General features: G+C 45.0%; 1 protein-coding gene across 2 annotated transcripts; it reads right to left on the reverse strand.

Moving 5' to 3' along the window:
- Nucleotides 1–1,392: 1,392 nt before the first annotated feature.
- Nucleotides 1,393–15,003, reverse strand: DUSP12 (dual specificity phosphatase 12). Of its 2 annotated transcripts, none has more exons than XM_066597072.1 (7): nt 14,958–15,003; nt 11,721–12,003; nt 11,170–11,283; nt 10,357–10,475; nt 6,917–7,007; nt 6,319–6,496; nt 1,393–2,718 (listed from the first exon to the last, which is right to left on the reverse strand). In XM_066597072.1, exons 2-7 carry the CDS (start codon nt 11,975–11,977, stop codon nt 2,572–2,574), a joined length of 906 nt encoding a protein of 301 aa, XP_066453169.1. In that variant the 5' UTR covers nt 11,978–12,003; nt 14,958–15,003; the 3' UTR covers nt 1,393–2,571. The 2 variants fall into 2 exon arrangements, with proteins under 2 accessions (XP_066453169.1, XP_066453168.1); XM_066597071.1 differs by lacking the exon at nt 14,958–15,003 and adding an exon at nt 14,888–14,953.
- Between the last annotated feature and the right edge of the window lie 8,040 nt (nt 15,004–23,043).

Here is a 23,043-nt window from a genome sequence, read left to right on the forward strand (position 1 = left end):
TCATGACAGTTAGGGGCCTTATGAGAGGCCGCAGGGTTGTCTTGGCAGAATGCCTATCAAGCCATCCCTGTGGCAGACAGGTGCAAAAGCTGAAATAAAAAAAGAAGAGAGACCCATTTTGGAAACTACATCTAGCGGTATAATAAGTAGTTTTGTTTAGAGTTTTACTGGTATTTTAGTTTATAATATGGGGGATATGTAAGCTGTGCGGAGCACAATAATAAAGTAATAACACTAAACAAGAGAATTAATCTCCCATGAATGTGCAGTCCTTTATACGTCACACTGAAAAATGGTGTCCTTTATTATACCGTTTTGGGCCGGGCTGCACTGGATACTTGGGATAGGGGTATGGTGCTCTTCATGGGTGGTCTCCCATCCACTGCTAGACAAATCCATGAGAAAGGTTAGTAAAAGTTCTCACATGAATATATAATTTCTATTTCGACCACATGAATGCAGAGTACTACTGCGTTTCCCCCCAAAAAAGACTGTCTTATAATAATTTTTGCCTCAAAAGATGCACAGTGTCTTATTTTCAGGGAGGGGGGGGGGTATACTCACCCCGCAGCCAGCGTCTGTGTCCCTCATGATAACCTCCCCGGCTAGCCGCAGGCTGTTTAATCCTCCCCACTGTCAGAGGATTCTCTCTCTGGTAACTGGGGCTTTGAATTTCCCTGCCGTCAGCAAGTAAGCGCTGTGATTGGATCGAGCGCCAGCCAATCACAGCTAGCGCTCGATCATTCACAGCGATTCAGTGAATGGCTGATTGACTGGCGCTCGATCCAATCACAGCGCTTACCGGCTGACGGTGGGGGAATTCAAAGCCCAGTTTACCAGGGAGAGAAAATCCTCTGACAGTAGGGAGGATTACACAGCAGCCTGCCACTAGCACTGGGGAGATTATCGCAGGGGACACAGATGCCAGCTGCGAGGCGAGTATTGGGGGTGCAATAAAAAAAAAAAAAAAGTGTGAGTAGCCCAATAAAAAGAAAAGGGCTGTTGGCATTGCATATTGCACACACAACTTGTAATACCAATATGCTCGCGTGAGAGGCCTTAGGCGCCATAGTCAGCAATGAATAAGGCATCTATAGAGTTAATGGTGCAGAGTAATGATAATATGAGCCAGTTCTCAACTTTTCACTCCTTTTCTGTGTGACAATTAGGGCTCCTTCACACTGGTGAGGGCAATATCGGACCGTGACCGCCCTCGCCATCCATGTGAAACCCGTCTCGTAATGTAAAGATCTCACCAGTGTGAAGAGGCCCTTAGAGAGAATATATATTCTCTGACTGATGGGGAATACAGAGCAAACAGGTCAGTACAGAGGCTAATGCTGATTAAGGCGAGTCCAAATAGTAATAAAGTCCCAGCACTCGACAAGATGATGCCTGTATATGGAAATTTTTATTACTCTTGTGCAAAATAAATCTTAACAGGTTTAAAAAAAAACCAAAAAAAAAAAAAACTAGGAGGTTCTTTTACATGCATTTACACAGGAAGAGAAAAAAAGAAAGTATGGTGCAGATTTACATTACCAGAATATATTCCCTAGTACAGAGGTCCCCAACCTTTTGTACCTTGTGAGCTACATTCAGCTTTGAATAATGGTCGGGTGCCACATTCAATTCAAAAAAGGAAAAACATTTTTTGTAAGCTATGAGCACATGGCGACTTTAGCTATGATACACGTTACACAGCCCCCCCCCCCCAAAAAAAAAATCACAGTACGGCCCGGCTATGTTGCATCGTAAAGTAAGTGAATGCAGTTGTATTGTGACTCGCAAGTTGCCAAGACCAACTCTGATGGACTTCTTGCAACTGTCAGGTCAGGCCAACTTGCAATGCTACCTCATACACTTCTACTAGAATGCAACGCAGCAGGGTCCTAGTGTGATCTAGGTGTTGCATCCAGAGCTGCTGTGTAGCCCTAGCTTAAATGTAAGGAAATAAAAAGTTGTAGAATTCCAAACATTTGCCAATAAATATTTCACTAGTAATGGCACGGTTTGGTGCTTAGGAAAGGTCTTCACTATCAGTTGCTAGTACATATAGTCATAGCTCAGGATTCCCATGATGAGCCACACAGCAAGGGGTCGTGAGCCACTGGTTGGGGACCGCTTCCCTAATATATACACTTGTTTATTTCCAAATAGGCTTGTTAGGCTCTATTCACATCTTTGTCGGAAACGCCGTTCAGAGCCTCCGACACAGATCTGGCGTGAGATGCCAGATGGAAAAAGTCATGCATGCAGGACCTTTTCGTCCGGGAAAAATTCCGGACAGACGTAGGAACTGAATGGAGCCCATTATAGTCAATGGAGTCCGTTCGCACATTTCGGTTCCATCATGAGACGGATGTGTTCATCCAGGATACTCTGCTTCCCTGCTCCCATAACGCAGCAGTAAAACAAAATCCTTATTATTTATTAGCCTTACATATATAATGTAATATTTATCAGCTGGAAATAGGAGCAGTATCTGGTAACAAATGTTAGTCTTAACTTAATGACAAGTAATTTGGCTTATTCTGTCATATACGTAAGTGTCAGTCTGTAGGATTCTCCTCATCTTCCATGGACTGACAAGGGCTTCACCTCATCCACCCTATTCTTATGCACTTGAAATGCTGGAGTGACCCATCGACCGCATGAACACCGTTCTCCATACCAGTTGAAGGACCCCAACTTGGCGTTACACTTAGGACAGAGAAGCTGTAAATATTACAAGAGCAATTTATGTATCAAATGCAAATAAACATAGAACAAAACACTATACTATAATGAAGAGGAAGACATGCAATGTCATTATGTACAGCTAGCATTGATTAACCCATTAAGGATACAGTTAATTTTGGCCTTGTCTTTTTCACTGCATTCAGAGCTATACAATGTAAATCTAATCATTGGTGTAGCAATGCGGGCAGAATTTCTCATCCCAAAAGTGGAATAAGTCGCAAATTTTGTACAAAGTCTGGTAGATAGTCTCAGGATTGCTTCCAGGGGACGTATACAGAGCCGGCCATACAGGTTGTTTGCATATAGCTCTACCATGTGCATGAGCCATAATTGTGTCTATTATTCTAGCCATCAACCTGATCTTCATGTAATAGTATGTATTAGGGGGTATGGCCTGCACAGCAATGTGAGAGGAAGAGTCTTAGTATAGCCCCTTCACAGTATCTTGTCTCAGATCCTGTACCTGTGTATATCTGCCCCAAGACAGCTGCTAAGTTGGAATGCGCAGCATGACCAAGAGCTGTGGGGAAAGGGAAGGAGAGAGTGGAAACAGTCAGCGAATATGACGCCGCTACCAAAAACACCAGCCAGAGACAGAGGTGGCCGATCGGCTGGAGTAGTTTGCCCATGCCATCAACGTGCACACTACTGATGAGGGAGAACATTCTCGGAGGCCTTGGCTTAAACCCAATGGATAACAATGGTACTGGGTCAACATGCCCAAGATAGTGATCACACATGCTATGGAGGTCACTCCTGCCTCTTCCACTCCAGACATTATGACACCTGCAGAGATATGTGGGGAGACACAACAGGCTACAGGGGGAAATTTGACTATTAAAGTTGTTACAAAGCCAACCATTCAAGAGGAGTATGCTACCATGTCCTTCTGCAGCACCACACTGTCTATATTAATGCCAAACCTTAGAGAGGAGGATAGTCTGATTTAACATGGTGTCCATAATACAAAAGAATGAATTAAAGAAATTGAAGCCACAGGCCACCTATGGAGACTGCTGTCAAAGACTCTCTGCACCGTGGATAACCTAATGCAAAAAAAGGGCAATTTGGAAAAAACAGGCTAAATTGCAGCAATGTCAGTTAGTACCAGTTCCATAACAAGCAGAAGACCGTAAATCTGGAGAATTTTTAGGGAAATGGCTGTATTGTGTGTTGGAACAGAGACTCTGTCTCACTTATTTGCTGTTAAAGGGGCTTATAGGGTCCCGACCAGACAGTCCAGGGGCACCACCTCGTCTGATCCTAATCAAGCTTCCCTGCTTTAAAGATAGGGACACTACATGCACAAAGCAAGAGATCATTCAAGGCTTGTCACTGAAGGAGCCAAAATGTATATTTATCAGACTATTTTGGCTGAGGAACAGCAGAGCGCAGTACCTGGATGTCTAGCCTTTTCTGAACATTTCATACGCAAATTTCTATCCACCCAGATGGAGGGTTTCAGCTGATGGTACTTATGCATTTGTGATTTCCCTAAAAAAAAAAAACCAAACACTTTTCCGGCCAGACATAAGTGAGAAGAATCTCCGGTCACAGCTGCAAGAGTCAAGAAACTTTTTCTTCCTTCTTTTGTTTTCTAATCTCCTAGTGGAAGGCAGGAAGTTCTGTTCTGCTGCACTGATTCTCTACATCCAAAAGTGCTGCTGATTATCATAATGACTAGATAGCAGGAAGCAGAATGGGAAAGAAGCTATACAGCTATACTCCGCTTATTACAGTACAAAGTATTTAACCACCTAGTGGTATCTTAGGTATCGGCACTTTGTGCCAACTTAAGATTTCGAGTTGCTCTCAACCTCCGTTTAGAAGGGGAATGTTTTATATGTGTTGCCGTGTGTCCCTTTCTTTTTTTCTCTACGGTGAACAGATCTTTATGGACCATATATACTGTGGCAAAATACCAATGCATTTACACTTAAGGCCCTTTTATGATAGCAGATAGCACTATAATGTGACAGATTGTAAATGGAATATTCAGGGTTCGGGTGATGCGTCTGAGGGGTGCACTATTTGTTCATGGCTTTATAGCCATCATCCAGCTATAGTAGGTCTATCAGAAACTCGTTTGTTGAAGAATATGACATTTTTAGTACAAAAAGGAGTGGACCGCACACTGCTGCCAGTCCACATATGTGAGATAAATCAATGTCCTGGTGGACAAACCTTACCATGCTCTATATACAATGTATGCTTTATATTAGTAGAGATATATATACCCCCCTGTACTCTGGGGAGATAATGAAGAGTATTCTCCTCTATATCAAACTTACCGGTAACACCCGTCTCATAGTGGGAGATGAACTCTTATTTAGGCTGCCTTTCCACGGGCAGAGATCTGCCGCGGGAGCTGCCGACAGCTGACGGTTCTCCGCACTGAGCCTATCTGATAGATAGGCTCACCGCGGAGAATTGCAGCATGCTGCGATTTGAATCCCGCCTGCAGAGAATCGCTATGATTCCCCGCTCGTAGAAACTGTGGCTCCGCTTTCTATTGCAACGCTATGGAAAGCTTCAGACTTACAGTCCTTACAGTCCAATTAAGATAAATTCCATACAGAGAATATCGCTGAAATGACAACTTACAAGTCCCTAACTCAGGTACTATTGGAAATGGGGCTCAAAGAGGTTGGCGAACTAAGAACCTGAGAGCGAGACTATACTCATGCTACTCCTCATTGCACCATACACTCTCGTATAGACCTGGCAATCAGCTCAGACTGCGTTTCCTACATTACACACGTAGGATTATCTAGCGAGGAGTACTTTGGATCATTTTCCCATACAGATACAAATACATCTACCGTAGGAGACATTTTTCATAAAATCGTGAAACTTAGAGCACCTGAACCCACTTTGCCTACAAACAGTGAGCCATACTATACAAGATGAAATTGTAGACTGCTTTGCCTTTAATGACTATTTGACCTCACTGGCATGCATCTGAGATATTATAGAGTTATATATATATATTAGAGGTCTATTTATCAGAGACATAAGCAAGTGCAAGTCTAAGAACAGAGCGTTGACTAGGAGATTACACAATGGGAGATTGAAAGGTTCAATATAGACAATCCCACAGAAGTTGGTCTTTCCAACCAGGAAGAGGCCCGAAAACTATATAAAAGACCAACTGTTAACTATGGCGGATAACAAAAGGTTCATTGAGGAGGGTGAGACTGCAGGAGCTCTGCCAGCTAACATGGTTAAAGCGCAGGAGGGTAATTTGCATATTCTACAGCTTAAATCAGAAGCGGGGGACATGCTCAGGGATAGCTAGGGCATGGTCCATGAGTTGAGCATATATTATAGTGAATTACACTCAAGATCCCCGAATGACAAAGCTGGTCAACAGAATGTACTACAAATATATTTACAGAAATATAGCAAAAAAACAAGTGGAAATGGTCTTCAACGCTTATGCTAATGAGCAAGCCTAGTTTAGGAGCTGCTGTGCTCCGCCCAGCAATCCATTCAAACTATACCATGCTGCTTATAGATAAGGTAGCATGAAAGGGCCTACAGATCTGCTATTAGGCTATTAAACTCTAGCTTTACCTGTCCGTCCAGTACTCCCAAAAGCGCATCCTCCATCCATTGCACTGGCTCCACAAAAAAAGAAGTGCACTTTGTACCATCTGATACCTGTAGCGGTGCCAGTCTTTTATGAGCAAATGCGCCAGGTCCATCGCCTAATGAATGATTCAAGATACTTCCTGCCCTGAACAAGGAGCGCCTGAACAGAAGAAATGGGACACAGACACATATATAGTTAACACGCCTTACCTCTGTTACAAAACTTCAAGTTCAATTTAAATAGAAACTATTAAATAATATAGATGAACGAACATTAACCCCTTGAGTAGAGTAGCAATTTAAAAAATTCTTCATCTGCGCATTCCCGCAACGGTCATTGAAATCAATAGGAGCCGTTGGGTTGCAATGCATATGCAGTGTCCGTTTAATTAAGATATGGGCATTTGGGCAACACATGGCACGTCAAGCAATATACCCGCACTCCTCTATGACCTCAGTGTTTACTCTCCTCTCTGTAGGTCTGTATATCTTATATCCCATGTAGCTCACAGTTTCTAGTTGTATAGGGTACAAGATAAAAAACAAATTAGAAAGAACTAAAAAAAAACCAAACAGTAACCTGCATTTTCTGCATCTGAATAAGACGTCTTTACTTTGACCCAAAGAGGCAGGATCTGAGGCAAATACTTCACGTGGCACTTTCTGCAATTCTAAAAGCAAGTTAGACAATTACTGTTAATAAAGTTGCAAAATAAAAATGAATACAAATGAGGGGGGATTTAACCCCTTTTCACTGCATACAGTTTTGTCCCAATTTTTCAAATCTGACATGTTACTTTGTGCGGTAAAATGAAAACAATTGTTCCCGGCAAGAGAAACCAAGTAATCTTCTAGATATAACTTTAATGGCTGACAAAAATACATGATGTTATAGCGAGCTTTTGGACCTCTTCACGGTCCTTCCTCAGGCATAATGAAACAAATCTGAAGACGTATTTTATAAATACACATGATCACATGGGAGGGCACGAACATGGTAAACTTAATTTGCACTAAATACCAGAGACAGGATAATTAGAGGGCACAGGCATGTTGGTGATGACTTATTAAAATGGAAACTCTTCCTTCAAACACCTATGTCACACAGAACTTAGGCTGCCTGCAGACAGCCGGGTCGGATCCGGCAGAGAGAATTCTCACCGCGGGACCCGACCCGAGCGCCTGCAGAGAGCAGCGCGTACTCACCCGCGCCCTGCGGCCCCGACTCTTTCATGTGCCGGCTGCATGCGCAGACCGGAGCCGGCGGCGGGTGAGTGACATTTTTGTGCGGGCTAAACCGCGGCCGTCTGCATAGGATTGCCTTTGTTGCAGGCGGCTATATCCTCTTGGGCCTACTACAGGCGCTCTTCACGTCTTCTCCAGAAGAGACCACTGCTACAGAAGCATCTTTTTCTTCCTTTTTTTGCTTGTGCCTCTTCCGGTTTTTCTTTTGGGCTTAACATTCATTTCTGTCCTAATGGACTGAATAATTGAGTGATCTGGCTGGCAATGGACTTTTTATGAATGCCATATGTGGGAATAGAGTAGAGTACTGAGGGAAGGTCTTAAAAAAAAAAAAGAAAGTGGTTGGTTAAGGCCTCTTTCACGTGGGCTACAAACTCATCGCTACAAAATGCATGTATGTGAAGCCCATGGTTTTCAACGGGTTCTTTCAGGCTACAAAGCATAGCGATGATTTTGTAGCGAGATTTTGTAGCCGTGTAAAGAAGGGCCTAAGGCCTCCTTCACACGGGCGACAAAGTCACGCGATTTTGTTGCGTTGCTACAATGCTACAAATCGCATGTATGTGAAGCCCATGCTTTCCTATGGGTTATTTCACACATGAGATGTTTTGTAGCATTCAACAACCCGACACAAAAACCTCACGGGTCCGGCGATACGCCCAGGACTCGTGAGGTTTTGTAGTCCATGTTTCCCTATGGAGCCTTCCTTTCTGTTGCATCGCATGAAAACGCGATTTTCAAGCAATGAAACTTGGACAGTAGGAAATCCTACTGTCAAAGCCTAATCTAAGCCCTAACTGCAGAAAAACAAACAAACAAAGAACACCAAAAACACATACATTACCTTATGGCCTCGTTCACATGGGCGACATGGCATCGCCGCAGCGATATTGCATCACTGGTCCGTGCGATTTTGGCGCGACTTATTGGGGTGATACCACGACTTTGTAGCGCTACAAAGTGGCATGTGGTGCTACAAAGTCACGCGACTTTGTAGCACTACATGCGAGGATTTTCGGGGGAGGCTTGAAACAGCCCTTTCCCGAAAATAAGCCATAGCTGAAGAAGAAAAACAAACAAAGAAAACACACATACATCACCTATCCCCCACTGTCAGCCCGGCCACATCTTCTCCCTGGGTTCAATCACTACCATTCATCGAGCGCTGGCTGTGATTGGCTAAGCGTCAGCCAATCACAGCCAGTGCTTCCAGAAGGCGGGGATTTTTGAATTCCAGAAGAGAAGATGATCAGTGCCGGGGACCCGGGGAGAAGATGCGGCCCGGCTGACAGTGCGGGATAGGTGATGCATGTGTTTTGGTTTTTTTTTCTGCAGCCAGGGCTTAAATTTTAGCTTTGACAGTAGGATTTCCTACTGTCAAAGTTGCATCGCACCACACGAAAATCATGCGATGCAACAGGGAGGAAGGCTCCATAGGGAAACATGGGCTACAAAACCTCATGAGTTGCGGTCATATCACCAGACCCACAAGGTTTTTGTTTCTGATTGTCACATGCTACATAACATCGCATGTGTGAAGTAACTCATAGGAAAGCATGGGCTTCTCATACATGCTATTGTAGCAACGCTACCAAAAAAAAGAAAATCGCACGGCTTTGTCGCCCGTGTGAACGAGGCCTATAAGCAGTCTCCGATGCTGCAGCAGCTTCTCCCCGGGTCCCAATCACAGCCACTCATCGAGTGCTGGCTGTGATAGGCTAAGCATCAACCAATCACAGCCAGCACTTCTAGGAGGCGGGGATTTTTCAAACCCCGTCCAGAAGATGATGAAAAGAAACAGTGCCGGGGACTAAGAAGATGCAGCGGCGCCCCAGACAGTGTGGGAGGGGTGATGTATACTTATTTTTTTCTTCATCTACAGCTTATTTTCGAGTTAGGGCTTATATTTAAAGGCCCTCCCACCCCCACCCCGAAAATCTACTACTTTGTAGCGTTACAAAATTGTGGTATTGCCACGAGAAGACGCAGCGATATCGCACAGACCAGCGATGCGATAGAGCTGCAATTTTCTCGCGGGGATGCCATGTCACCTGTGTGAAGGAGGCCTTATAGAGATATGCTGGAAACTAAATTGTTCGAAGGACAGGAACCTCCCTGTATCTTCACAGACAGTATTCTACATTGTAAATAATGAGTCTTCCAAAATTGTAGTTGAGGAGGAGAAAGAAATTCATGTCTTTGTTCCAACGGGTGCAATGGCACGTGTCTGGATTGGTTTTGTCTTCTGTGAGAAGTAGGCGAGAACTAACATCTCTGTCACCGTTTCATCTATATTTTTATCCCTTGCATGTCCTCATAGCAATGTTAAATCATAGTCCAGCTGTTTGATAAAGATGCCCAGTGCCTCGAAATGCATTATGAGCTGGTTTTCCTTCCCCCACCCCCAATTTCCCACGTAGTTGCTCTGCCCACTTGTTCTTTGTTCTTGATGTTCCACCACCAGTTACCGGCTCCTTCCTTCCTCTCTAATTTCAGGTAGGTCATTAATCTCTGGTGCAGAATGCCAGACAACAAGTGCAAATCAAAGGAACAGTTAAGGAGCCCAACTACAATGTGGGCAAATCATAGATCCCACCAGAATACACCAACAACAAAAACAGAGCGGCAAGAAGCAACCAAAGTTGATCCTCCATCGGGTCACATACAGAGCCATGAAGGAAGTTTCTTCCAATAGCAGACCATGCTCAGCAAGGACTTTTTTCCCAAACGCTAAAAAACAAAAAATTTATAAACAAAAACCCTTTTCATGATTACCGGGGTATTTCTGTGTGAGTTTCTGTAAGCGATGTAGTTTATAGCTTGCACTGCTGATATCCACATCACAACCCATCTCTTCAAACAATGCCAGCTGGTTAACGAACTCCTCATTGATTCTGAAAGAAGCATATACACATTACGAGTCTGGTTGACTTCCTTGAGTAAGCTGAACTATAGAAACATATAGAACAGGGGGCCCGTGAAGAGGAGACTGAAAGGAGCGCTGGTCACACTTTTTTGCGCAGGGCTTGCACAATGAAAAAAAATGGTGACTTACCGAAGCTAGAATTTTGGCACACATAAATGTTCCCCATAGTTTATAAATGCCAGTAATGGAAGTAGAGTCATTGCGGCGGCTCCCCAATGGATTCTACCAACCCAACTTTGATAGATTGACAGGCCTCTGCCTAAATGAACACAAATCTTGTTAACGAGTTCATGGAAGAACACAGCAAAGAAAGCCACTGTTCTAGAAAAAAATAATGTGGCCTGTATCGAATTCGCCTGAGACCTCCTGGATGTTCCACAAGGTTTCTGGGGAAATGATCTATGAACAGATATGTCACCAATGGAACTTTTTAGCGCAGAGGGACTACACTATGTTTAGAGGAAAAATAACAATGCACCAATGCTAAGGTCTGATGCCAACTGGGAAGAATGATGGAGGGAGCATCACAATTATACTTTACTGCCTCAGGTAACCTGTCTTGTGCTCCGTTTCAGTATCTTTTGTAGTATTATGTCACAATCTTCTTTTTACAGTGCTCACTATCTTGATTTATGTCATGACACCTTCTATAGAGAACGTACTTAATATCAGATTTTCTGTCTTGCAATCTCTGGTAAGCCTCTTCAAATGTACATCTGGTTGTATTCATCATGTAAGCTGTAATGACAGCGGCGCTTCGGCTTACGCCAGCATGGCTGTGGAAAGAAAAACATGAGTTGGACTGTTAGTGTTGAAAACCAAGGTCATCAATAGTTGATCAGCTAGGATCTGTTGCTCCGGACCCTGACCGATTAGATGAGCAGGCGCATGCTGTCAGCGAGTAAATATACAGAGGTCAGAGCGGAAGCCTCTTTGCCACTCTCTGTGTAGTGGCCAGTGCTTGTAACTGTAGGCACAGCTCCCATTGATTTCAATGAGAGCCGTGCCTGCAGTTACAAGCGCCGGCCACTACATGGGAGGTTGGCGCAGAGACTTCCACGTCAAATACTCAGAGCGGAATGGGGCACAATTAGAATAGAAAGTATATTATTTCATGGCTGTGTGAATCAAGTGGTGTATCCCATAAACCCCATTTATGTTCAACCTGTTAGCATCAATTTCTACAGTTTCTTGCATATTTTGCCCAACCTACCAATGCACCAGCACGCAGGTTCCCGACTTTTCAAGAGCATCTTTTAAAAACTGTAAGCAATCAGGCAAACAGCTTAAGAGGTCTGCGCTGGGGTCATCCAGAAGGTGGATAAACTTCTTCTGAAAGGAGTCTGCAAGGTCCTTTTGCTCTGTGCTGTCTATGGTTAGTATGTGAGTAATGCCGGCACCCTGCAAGCACTGCACATCTGTGGCATCACTGGCACTGCCAATGTACAGGCCTGGCAGAACACAAATCATCTTGTAGTTACAATTCAGAGATTATCCTGTAAAAAAAATAAAAGTCATGAAAAAAATGTGTATATGTAAAAAAGAAAGTTTTAAAGGGAACCCGGCACACTGATTCTGCAACCCAATTTGCCAGAAACATTTTAGGAAGCTGGAGGAGCTGAACAGTTTGTCGTTCTAGTCCTAGGAGTCCAATGGGTGGTCCTATCAGTGGATGAGTGGGGAGGGCTGGCAGTGACTGAGGACCACCCATCCTAGGAGTCCAATGGGTGGTCCTATCAGTGGATGAGTGCGGAGGGCTGGCAGTGACTGAGGACCACCCATCCTAGGAGTCCAATGGGTGGTCCTATCAGTGGATGAGTGCGGAGGGCTGGCAGTGACTGAGGACCACCCATCCTAGGAGTCCAATGGGCGGTCCTATCAGTGGATGAGTGGGGAGGGCTGGCAGTGACTGAGGACCACCCATCCTAGGAGTCCAATGGGCAGTCCTATCAGTGGATGAGTGGGGAGGGCTGAGGACCACCTATCCTAGGAATCCAATGGGCGGTCCTATCAGTGGATGAGTGGGGAGGGCTGGCGGTCACTGAGGACCACCCACAGTGTTCAAAACCAGAATGATCAGGGATTTATTAAATGGTTACTCATTATATAGTTTTGTGGTCCAAGATTCAGTATAACAATTTGCTCAGCTCCTCCTACTCTACAAGTTCCCCTTATCTTGCACAACAATTTAAAGGTGACCATTTCCCTTTAATTCATAAATTATTTAGGAATAAAGTTTTGCTCACATTCGCAGTTTCTGTCAAGCTTTTAGTTGTTTTTTTTTACAGCAAAAATATCACAGTATGAAGAATAAACTTGTCATCAAATGGACCCAAAACCTGCAGGGACTCTAGTCAACTAGTGGAAGGAAGGAAGCAAAGAAATACTGCAGTGTTCTACTTGCGTAGGGAATTGCGTATCCCCGCATACTGTGGAGTATTTGTGCACGTATACCTGATCATGTACAGTGTATATTGCGCACGCTGTCATGCACCGGCTTCTTGGGTTTTTGTTAACTTTCTTCTCATGTATCTCTGTAACATGCGTAAAAAATACCATACAGACGCAATGTAAATGAGCATTCACTGCGTTCCAACGCACCCATAGAAAACTATAGGGCTGTACGCGTGTAACACGCTGTAAAATAGAACACGCTGCATTCTTTTTTACACGCGAAATTGTGCAATAAATATACACAAGTGTGAGTCGAACAATGAAAATCCATGTGCTTTCAGTGCCGCCATTCACCGCATAGATTGCGTGCGTAATACGCAATACAAATACGTTTGTGTGAGCCCAGCCTTAGTCAGGATTTGTCATTACTAGAGTTGAGCAAATGTACTCTGCCGAGCTTGATGCTCGTTCCAGCATTAGCATACTCGACGGTGATCGCTACTCGAGCGAGCATCACGCCGTGTTCGACCCCGCCTCAGTTTTGGCCCCTCCCCGCTGCGACGCTGCGCACGTCAACGGTAGTTTGTGGCGAGAGTGAGAGAGAACAAAAAAAAAAATGGGCAACCGGTTGAAGTCAGTGGGGTTCGTTACTCGAGTAGAGCTCTCGAATTTTACGAAAAGCTCGACTCGAATAACGAGGACCCGAGCATTTAGGTGCTCGCTCATCTCTAGTCATTACCTGAAAGGAGATGCAGCAAAGCCGCCATGGAAGCTATGATGCTCGTGGAAGCAGAACTCAACCAAGGGGACAACCGCAGCAGCAGCACCACCGTCACGTCTCAGACAGCTACACATTGATAAAAGGCGTCACAAGAAAAGCCGTGCCATGTTCTTACAACGTCCGCAGTAAGGCCGCTGGCACATTACATTGTTGTGAATGCAGCAGCGGTCTCATACTCCGTGCAGAAGATCGCACCAGTGCTGAACCGCAGAGAATATGAGACGAGATCTTTGGTCCAACCATGGCACTTTACTACGGTGTAAGAGACAGACGAGAGGTCTCCCAACTCACTTATCTCCCCTGTGGTGTGATCCAGGTTCCATCCTAGGTTTCTGTCCCTGAGGATGGCAACAAGGACGGAACCAGCGCTGATTTGCCAAAAAGAAAAAAAGTCATGTGAAACCAACTTTTCCCAATCCCACCTACTAGAGCGAGGCGCCGGGAAAGTTCCGTTACTCCAATCACATCATCCGATTTAACACCTTTCTTTCTCCCCCATTCTTGGTTTCTTCTCCTCACTTTCAAAAAATTGTAACTCTTATTTTATCGTCGACGTCGCAGCATCGATGGAAAAATGCCGGGTTAATCGCGGTAAAAAGCGCCTGAGAGGCAGGGGCTGCCGTCGCACGTGGCGTATGTGCTGCAGGCTATCCGACGCAGAAAGCCATAGCGAGTACGCTGCAAACCCAAAATGGCCAGATCTGCACCTAAATCGTGCGTATGGGCCGCGTTTATGATTGCGGTTCCGCTGCAGGATTTAACCCTTGTGTTCAAGGTTGAATTCCGCTGCAGAATAAACACGCTGCAGATTAAATGTGGGACGCATTCGCGCCGCGGGAAGAGGGCGCAATCTCTCCAGGACTAGGATTGGAAATGTTGCGGAATTTCCACCGCAAAATCCGCTGCAGGAACTCCGCCGTATTTACTGCCTGTGCGGCAGCGGCCTTAAAGGGGTTTTCTAGGCAGCGCCCGCTGTCACAGCCGGGGTCAGAGAGAAAGCCACTGCGCCCCCACCCTGTGTACTGGCCAGCACAGGTAATTCCAGGTGCAGCGGTCACTGCAATCAAAGGGCGCTGCGCCTGCAACATCTGGGGCATTATTACTACACCCTATAGACACAGCAATAGTAGAGATCTGAGTGCCGAGACCCCAACAGCAGGAAATAGTGGGTAAGCAGGCTGCAGGCACTGCCTGCTACAACACACCAGGACACATATGAAGGTGCACGGCCGCCGTCACTCCTACCCGCCATGTGCGGCTCTGCTGACAACTCACCAACATAAGGCAGCGGCTACAATGTATTATCTCCCGGGAGGTCATGTGACTTTCCTGTCACGTGGCTTTTGTCTCGCACGAGCCCAGCTGCCGGAGAGCGGCTGCGGGAGGGAGAGCAGCGGCGCTTCATATACTCTGCAGTATACTGACTGTGTGGGGGAGATGGGCATTGGATCTACTGAGGGCTGGGGGGATTCTGGGGACTCTATTGAAGATAGGGGTTTGTATAGAGCATTTAGGGGATTCTAGGGTCTCTACTGAGCATTGTGAGGGTGGTCTGGACTGAACATTTGGGGGGATTCTGGGGTCTGCATTGAGTTTAGGGGTAGGCTGCGGTCTGTACTGAGGATGGGGGAGTGGGGTCTGTACTGAGCACTGTGGTTCTCTAGGATCTGTTCTGATTATGGGGGTTTTCCGGGATTTTAGGCTGGGGTCTGTACTGGACACCGAAGTACTCTGGGGTCTGTATTGAGGTTGGGGGTAGTCTTATCTCTGTATTGAACATTGGGGGATTCTGGGGTCTGTACTGAGGATGGGGGGAGGGGTTGGGGTCTGTACTCAGGATGTGGGGGTTGGGGTCTGTACTGAGGATGCGAGGAGGGGTTGGGGTCTGTACTGAGGATAGGGGAGTTGGGGTCTGTACAGAGGATTGGGGGGTTGGGTCTGTACTGAGGATGGGGGGGTTAGGTCTGTACTGAGGATGTGGGGGTTGGGTCTGTACTGAGGATGGGGGGGTTGGGGTCTGTACTGAGGATGGGGGGAGGGGGTCTGTACTGAGGATGGGGGGGAGGGGGCCTGTACTGAGGATGGGGGGGGTTGGGGTCTGTACTGAGCATGGGGGAGGGGGGCTGTACTGAGGATGGGGGGGTTGGGGTCTGTACTGAGGATGGGGGGCTTGGGGTCTGTACTGAGCATTGGGGAGGGGGTCTGTACTGAGGATGGGGGGAGGGTTTGGGGTCTGTACTGAGGATGGGGGAGTTGGGGTCTGTACTGAGGATGAGGGGGTTGGGTCTGTACCAAGCATTGGGGAGGGGGTCTGTACTGAGGATGGGCCAGAACATGCACCCTAGACAGAGCCTGAGCAGAACCTATTTGCCATAAATGAAAACTGCTGAAACAGAGGCCAATAAGTCTCCATTTTGGCGTTCCACGCTGGATGTAATGCCCTAAACCATGGTTTGGTTTTTTTGTAGCACAAAATTCCAGAACAGAAACCTACTGGTCTGTTTCGGCAGTTTTCATCATGGCTGACAGAGGTTCCACTTCGGAGTACCAATCTCTGGATTTTAAACAGAAGCTCTGACGAGACCCCTGGACTGGATTGCAGTTAACTGATCGTGGAGGTCTAACCCCGTATCCAGTGCGCTCAGTGAGGACCGTGGCATTAGGGTGCCTCAGCCTCCTCTTGCATCCCATCTGTGGATAGCAGCAGGTTGTATAGGGGGCTGTGCCTTCTGCAGCTTGTACCATTGAAGGAGATAGGATGGGCTGCAGCACTGGGCACATTGGCCGGTACGCACCAGCCACCTTCCTTGGGTAAACAACAAAGGGCTGCATCCATTCATTATGTGGTTTGATGAGGGTCCTTGTCAAATACTGATGGCCTATGCAAGTTTAAGACCTCGGGAGACCCTTTTAAGCAATAGGAGTTAACCCCTTAGTGACCACCCCATAGACTAAGTGGGCTTTAATCCCCAGGGCCGTAAAAACACGCTTCCTCTGGGAATTAAAGCCCCGTAGGCTGAGGACGTGACAGCTCCATGCTGTTGGATGCCGGAGGTAACCAACAACCTGGAGCTGTCATGGAGGGCCCAAGCGAGCGACCCCCGATCATGCGATCAACGTTATTTTTAAAAGAAGTTTTGTCTATCCTTATGAATCATATCCATGAAGGGAGATGAAATTAGGTACTTTAGGACCCCGGATTTATCTGCAGACCATACCCTGGTTTCTGCGCATGCACCCGTCGCCAAGATAGTGGACACATGCACAAAAGTCGTGGATTGCCGGGGTAATTTAAAACCTCCCTGCTCCTGGCTACCAAACGTAGCCAAGAGACTGGAGATTTCACAGGGGCCTGCGGTACGCAGTCCCTGCTAATGTGATCGCCGCTATCCAATGGATATCAGCGATCACGTAAAAGTAAAAAAAGCTAAAGTTTTCCCCCACCACGGAGCTGAACCGTGAGGCGAGGTGAAATTACTTACCTAAGGCCTCCAGCGATGTCCCCTGATGGGATCTTTTTCCGCGGACTGCTCCCCAGTTTCGGCGCATGCACCCGTCGGCAAAATGGTGGACGCAAGCTGAGAAACTGGGAAGGGCCCAGGAAATGTAAATCTCCTTGCTCCTGGCTGCTAAAGGTAGCCAAGAACCTCGAGCAGTGACCAAGGACCGTGATGAGCAGTCCCTGGTCACATGATCGCTGTTATCCAACGGATAATGATGATCAAGTTAAAGTTTAAAACAATTGAAGTGTAATGCTCTTTTCGGTTTGGGCCCTGGTGAGCATCCAGACATAAGATTAGGACGACAATGGGTATGTTTCTGAGCACAGGACAAACAGGGGGATCCATTTTGTGGTGAAAGTCTTCATTCATGTGTGCGCTGTATGAAAAAAACTTTTTAAAATGACACAAAAAAATGAAAATCGTACTTTTTCCTTCTGCTTTGCTTAGATTCATTCAAAAACTGTGGAGTCAAAATACGCAGTAGACCCCTAGATGAATTCAATAATGGGTCTAGTTTTCAAAATGGGGTCATTTGTGCGGGTTCTCTGTCGTTTTGGCCACTCAACAGCTCTATAAGAGGGCAATGGGGCCTAAAACACCTCCAAGCAAAATGTCTGTTCTGAAAGCCACCGGTTGCTCCTTTCGGTTTGGGCCCCGTAGTGCATGCAGACATAAGATTAGGGCCACAATGGGTATGTTTCTGAACACAGGACAAACAGGGGTATCTATTTTTGCGTGCAAATCCTCATTTTCATGTGCAATACAGAAAAACAACCCTGTCTTTAAAATGACATATTTGCAAAAAGATTAAATTTTATTTTTTCTCCTCTAAATTGCATTAACTCCTGAAAAGAACTGTGGGTTCAAAATACTCCTAACACCTCTCAGTGATAACATTAAGATGTGGGTTTTTGAAAATGTGGTCATTTGTGGGGGTATCTATCATTCTGACACCTATGAGCCTTTGCAATCTTGGCTTGGTGCCGGAAAACAAAGTATTCCTCAAAATGTTAATAATCAATGTTAAATTTGTTCGTCTCCCAAATGGTAAAAAAAAAAAAAGTTTTTCAAATGTGCATCCAGAATAAAGTAAACAGATGGAAATATACACTACCGTTCAAAAGTTTGGGGTCACATTGAAATGTCCTTATTTTTGAAGGAAAAGCACTGTACTTTTCAATGAAGATAACTTTAAACTAGTCCTAACTTTAAACAAATGCACTCTATACATTGCTAATGTGGTAAATGACTATTCTAGCTGCAAATGTCTGGTTTTTTGTGCAATATCTACAAAGGTGTATAGAGGCCCATTTCCAGCAACTATCACTCCAGTGTTCTAATGGTACAATGTGTTTGCTCATTGGCTCAGAAGGCTAATTGAGGATTAGAAAACCCTTGTGCAATCATGTTCACACATCTGAAAACAGTCTAGCTCGTTACAGAAGCTACAAAACTGACCTTCCTGTGAGCAGATTGAGTTTCTGGAGCATCACATTTGTGGGGTCAATTAAACGCTCAAAATGGCCAGAAAAAGAGAACTTTCATCTAAAACTCGACAGTCTATTCTTGTTCTTAGAAATGAAGGCTATTCCATGCGAGAAATTGCTAAGAAATTGAAGATTTCCTACAACGGTGTGTACTACTCCCTTCAGAGGACAGCACAAACAGGCTCTAACCAGAGTAGAAAAAGAAGTGGGAGGCCGCGTTGCACAACTAAGCAAGAAGATAAGCACATTAGAGTCTCTAGTTTGAGAAACAGACGCCTCACAGGTACCCAACTGGCATCTTCATTAAATAGTACCCGCAAAACACCAGTGTCAACATCTACAGTGAAGAGGCGGCTGCGGGATTTTGGGCTTCAGGGCAGAGTGGCAAAGAAAAAGCCATATCTGAGACTGGCCAATAAAAGAAAAAGATTAAGATGGGCAAAAGAACACAGACATTGGACAGAGGAAGACTGGAAAAAAGTGTTGTGGACGGATGAATCCAAGTTTGAGGTGTTTGGATCACAAAGAAGAACGTTTGTGAGACGCAGAACAAATGAAAAGATGCTGGAAGAATGCCTGACGCCATCTGTTAAGCATGGTGGAGGTAATGTGATGGTCTGGGGTTGCTTTGGTGCTGGTAAGGTGGGAGATTTGTACAGGGTAAAAGGGATTCTGAATAAGGAAGGCTATCACTTCATTTTGCAACGCCATGCCATACCCAGTGGACAGCGCTTGATTGGAACCAATTTCATCCTACAACAGGACAATGACCCTAAACACACCTCCAAATTGTGCAGGAACTATTTACAGCAGAAGCAGGCAGCTGGTATTCTATCGATAATGGAGTGGCCAGCGCAGTCACCAGATCTGAACCCCATTGAGCTGTTGTGGGAGCAGCTTGACCGTATGGTACGCCAGAAGTGCCCATCCAACCAATCCAACTTGTGGGAGATGCTTCTAGAAGCGTGGGGTGCAATTTCTCAAGCTTACCTCAACAAATTAACAGCTAGAATGTCAAAGGTGTGCAATGCTGTAATTGCTGCAAAAGGAGGATTCTTTGACGAAAGCAAAGTTTGATGTAAAAACAATGTTATTTCATATACAAATCATTATTTCTAACCTTGTCAATGTCTTGACTCTATTTTCTATTCATTTCACAACGCATGGTGGTGAATAAGTGTGACTTTTCATGGAAAACACAAAATTGTTTGGGTGACCCCAAACTTTTGAACGGTAGTGTATATATCATCAAAAATGTGTACAGTATGTTTGCACATATTTGAGATATTGCAGTTGAAAATGTAAAAAAAATGACAAATTTTTTCAAAATTTTCCTCCCAATTTTGGCACTTTTAATAAATCTACACAATTTCTATCGGTCTAATTTTACCACCTAAATGAAGTACAACATGTGGTGAAAAACTAGTGTTAGAATCACTTGGATATGCAAAACCTTTACGGAGTTATTTTATGTTAAAGTGACACATGTCAGATTTCCAACATTTGGTCTGGTCATTAAGGTGCAAACAGGCTTGGTCACTAAGGGGCTAAACAAAGAACTTTACGTCAGAAAGGGTATCATTTCTCCTAAGAGAGCACCTAGAAGGTGTGAGAAGACTTATAAGGCCATCCATGCTGCTCTGGGAAATATGCAAATAGGAAGATGGAACAATGCTTATACAACGTCACCTATTGGAAGGAGCTTGCATTGACTTGCATGAATGTTGCCTTTAAATAGGTGGCACTATAGGGGAAATGTTCCATCTTATTTACAGAGAACTTAAAAGAGTTCTACCAAAATAGCAAGTTATCGCCTATCCACAGGATAGGTTATAATGTTCTGAATAGTGGAAGTCTCACTGATGAGACCCCCACCGATCTTGAGAATGGGATTCCCAAGTCCTGTTCTCCTGTTGCAGGAGGGGTTGCTTCTTCCTCAACAGTGACGTTACTCTGAATAGAGCGCCGGCGAAGCGTGTGCAGTCAGCGCTCCATAAATTTCAATGGGACTAACGAAAATATCAGAGCAGATGATTTCTTAACAAACTTAATTGTGAGGGCTCCACCACTTTTGTGTTTTTCTTGTGCGTTTTTTTTCCACGAGATTGTCATTAGGACTTTCTAATGTTAAGCACTACTCGCTCGAGTAATTTGCTTTATCCGAGTATCGCAGTGCTCGTCCCTGAAGATTCGGGTGCCGCTGCGGCTGACAGGTGAGTCGCAGCGGGGAGCAGGGGAGAGCGGGCGGGAGAGAGCGAGAGAAAGATCTCCCCTCCGTTCCTCCCCGCTCTCCCCTGCAGCTCCCCGCTCCATGCCGGCACCCGAATCTTCAGGGACGAGCACAGCGATACTCGGATAAAGCAAATTACTCGAGCGAGTAGTGCTTTTCCGAGTACGCTCGCTCATCCCTATTAAATACGCATCGCATAAAAATTGCAAAGCACCAAGTTGTGATGTGTTTTTAACATTACAAAGTCCCATTGACAACCGCGTGAAAAAAACGCAGTGATATCACGTGAAAGAAACGTGCAAAAAAACGCAAGTGTGCAGGAGCCAGATAGTGGCCAGGCCAGGGCCGAACTACATGGAAAGGATGAGGGGTAGGGAGGAAGGGATCGTCTTCTCTAGTAGGATCGATGTTTGGGGAAGGTACAATGCAGTCTATTTCTATTCTGAGAGGCTTATTATAACAAGGTTTGGGGCCAAATGTTTCGAGAATCGAGGGCATAGTCTATCCATGGAGACCACATTTTTAGAAAATGTATTGTGACTACTGCTCTAAGTTTGACCAATAAAGTTGACAAACTTGAAATAATAATGCCTGAGGAAATCAATGACATAGTGGGCATCATGGAGACCTGGTTAGATGAAAGCTGTGACTAGCTGGGGAACTTGAAAATCAGATGCATTGAGGACCAGAGAAGTGGCAGTCCTTCAACGCCTTTTCGTGGGTGCAGGAAGTTGAGATTCGCTTGATAAGGAGGAGGATAATGCCAGAAAAGTGGGGTCAACCCCACTATCCGAGTCTCATTCAGATGCAATAACTACATACGCCTCCTTTGCAGTAAACCTCCTGCAGGCCATAGTAATATAAAAATTTATTGTGCACTCAAAAAAACCTTTATTGGATGGGTGATCACTGGGATGAGGTGACCATGGGGGCAGGATCAGAAACCGCAGAAACTTTTGTGTTTTGCTTTTACACTGATGGATATGCTGATGCTACACTGACTAACTACACGCTGCACTGACTAACCATGGGAGGGGTGACTACGAAATGGGAATACAACAGGAACTTTTTGTTTTTTTTACACTGACGATTACACCGATGCTACACTGACTAATGACGGGATGGATGACTACAAAATGGGAACACAACAGGAATGTTTTGTTTATTATGCACTGAGGGATACACTGACTAAGCACTCGGTACACTGACTAATGACAGTATGGGTGACTACAAAATGGGTACGCAGCAAGAACGTTTTTGTACACTGATAGGATCAGATACTACACTAAATACACTGACTAAATGAACATGACTGATCACGCTATACCTACACTACTGATCACAATAGTGATAAGTGCTAACTATGTTAGCAGTCGTCACTGTGGTGATACTTTAAGCACAGGGCGTAAGTTTACGGCCAGTTGCAGGAAGTTCTCTGCAACCAGGACATTAACTTATGCCCTGTGGCGTTAAGGGGTTAACTATCTGGATATACATTGGGGAAACTAAAACCTATGGTGAACTTGCAGGGTTACCGTCTGTTCATGAGGGACCATGAAAGGGGTTTGTCTTTATGTAAAATCCTGTTTAAAGTCCACATAACGAGAAGGTATTTGGGAGGGAGATGAACATGTGGAGACTCTATGGATGGAAATACATGGAGGGAAAAACAATAAAATCCTCATAGGGGTTTTCTATAGACCACCAAATATAATAGAAGCCACCGAAAATCTTTTCCTGAAGCAAATAGATGAAGCAGCAAATCGGAATGCGGAAAACTGCCAAGCTGAAACCTGCGGATCTCATAAAGGTAACAAGTTTCTGTCAATAACTAAAGATAATTACCTTACCCAACTTGTTCAGGACCCAAATAGAGGGGCGACCATTTTGGACTTAGTATTAACCAACAGACCCGACAGAATAACAGGGGTGCAGGATAGGGGGCACCTGGGAAATAGTGACCATAATATAATAAATTTTAACTTGTCTTTCAAGAGAGAGTTACGAAAATACTAAACTTTAGAAAGGCAAAGTTCGATCAGCTCAGAGATGCCCTTAACCTTATCGACTGGGACAATGTCCTCAAAAATAAGAGTACAACCAATTAATGGGAAATGTTTAAAAACCTACTGTGAGAGATT

Source organism: Eleutherodactylus coqui, chromosome 3 (assembly GCF_035609145.1).
Source record: "Eleutherodactylus coqui strain aEleCoq1 chromosome 3, aEleCoq1.hap1, whole genome shotgun sequence".
Classification (NCBI taxonomy): domain Eukaryota; kingdom Metazoa; phylum Chordata; class Amphibia; order Anura; family Eleutherodactylidae; genus Eleutherodactylus; species Eleutherodactylus coqui.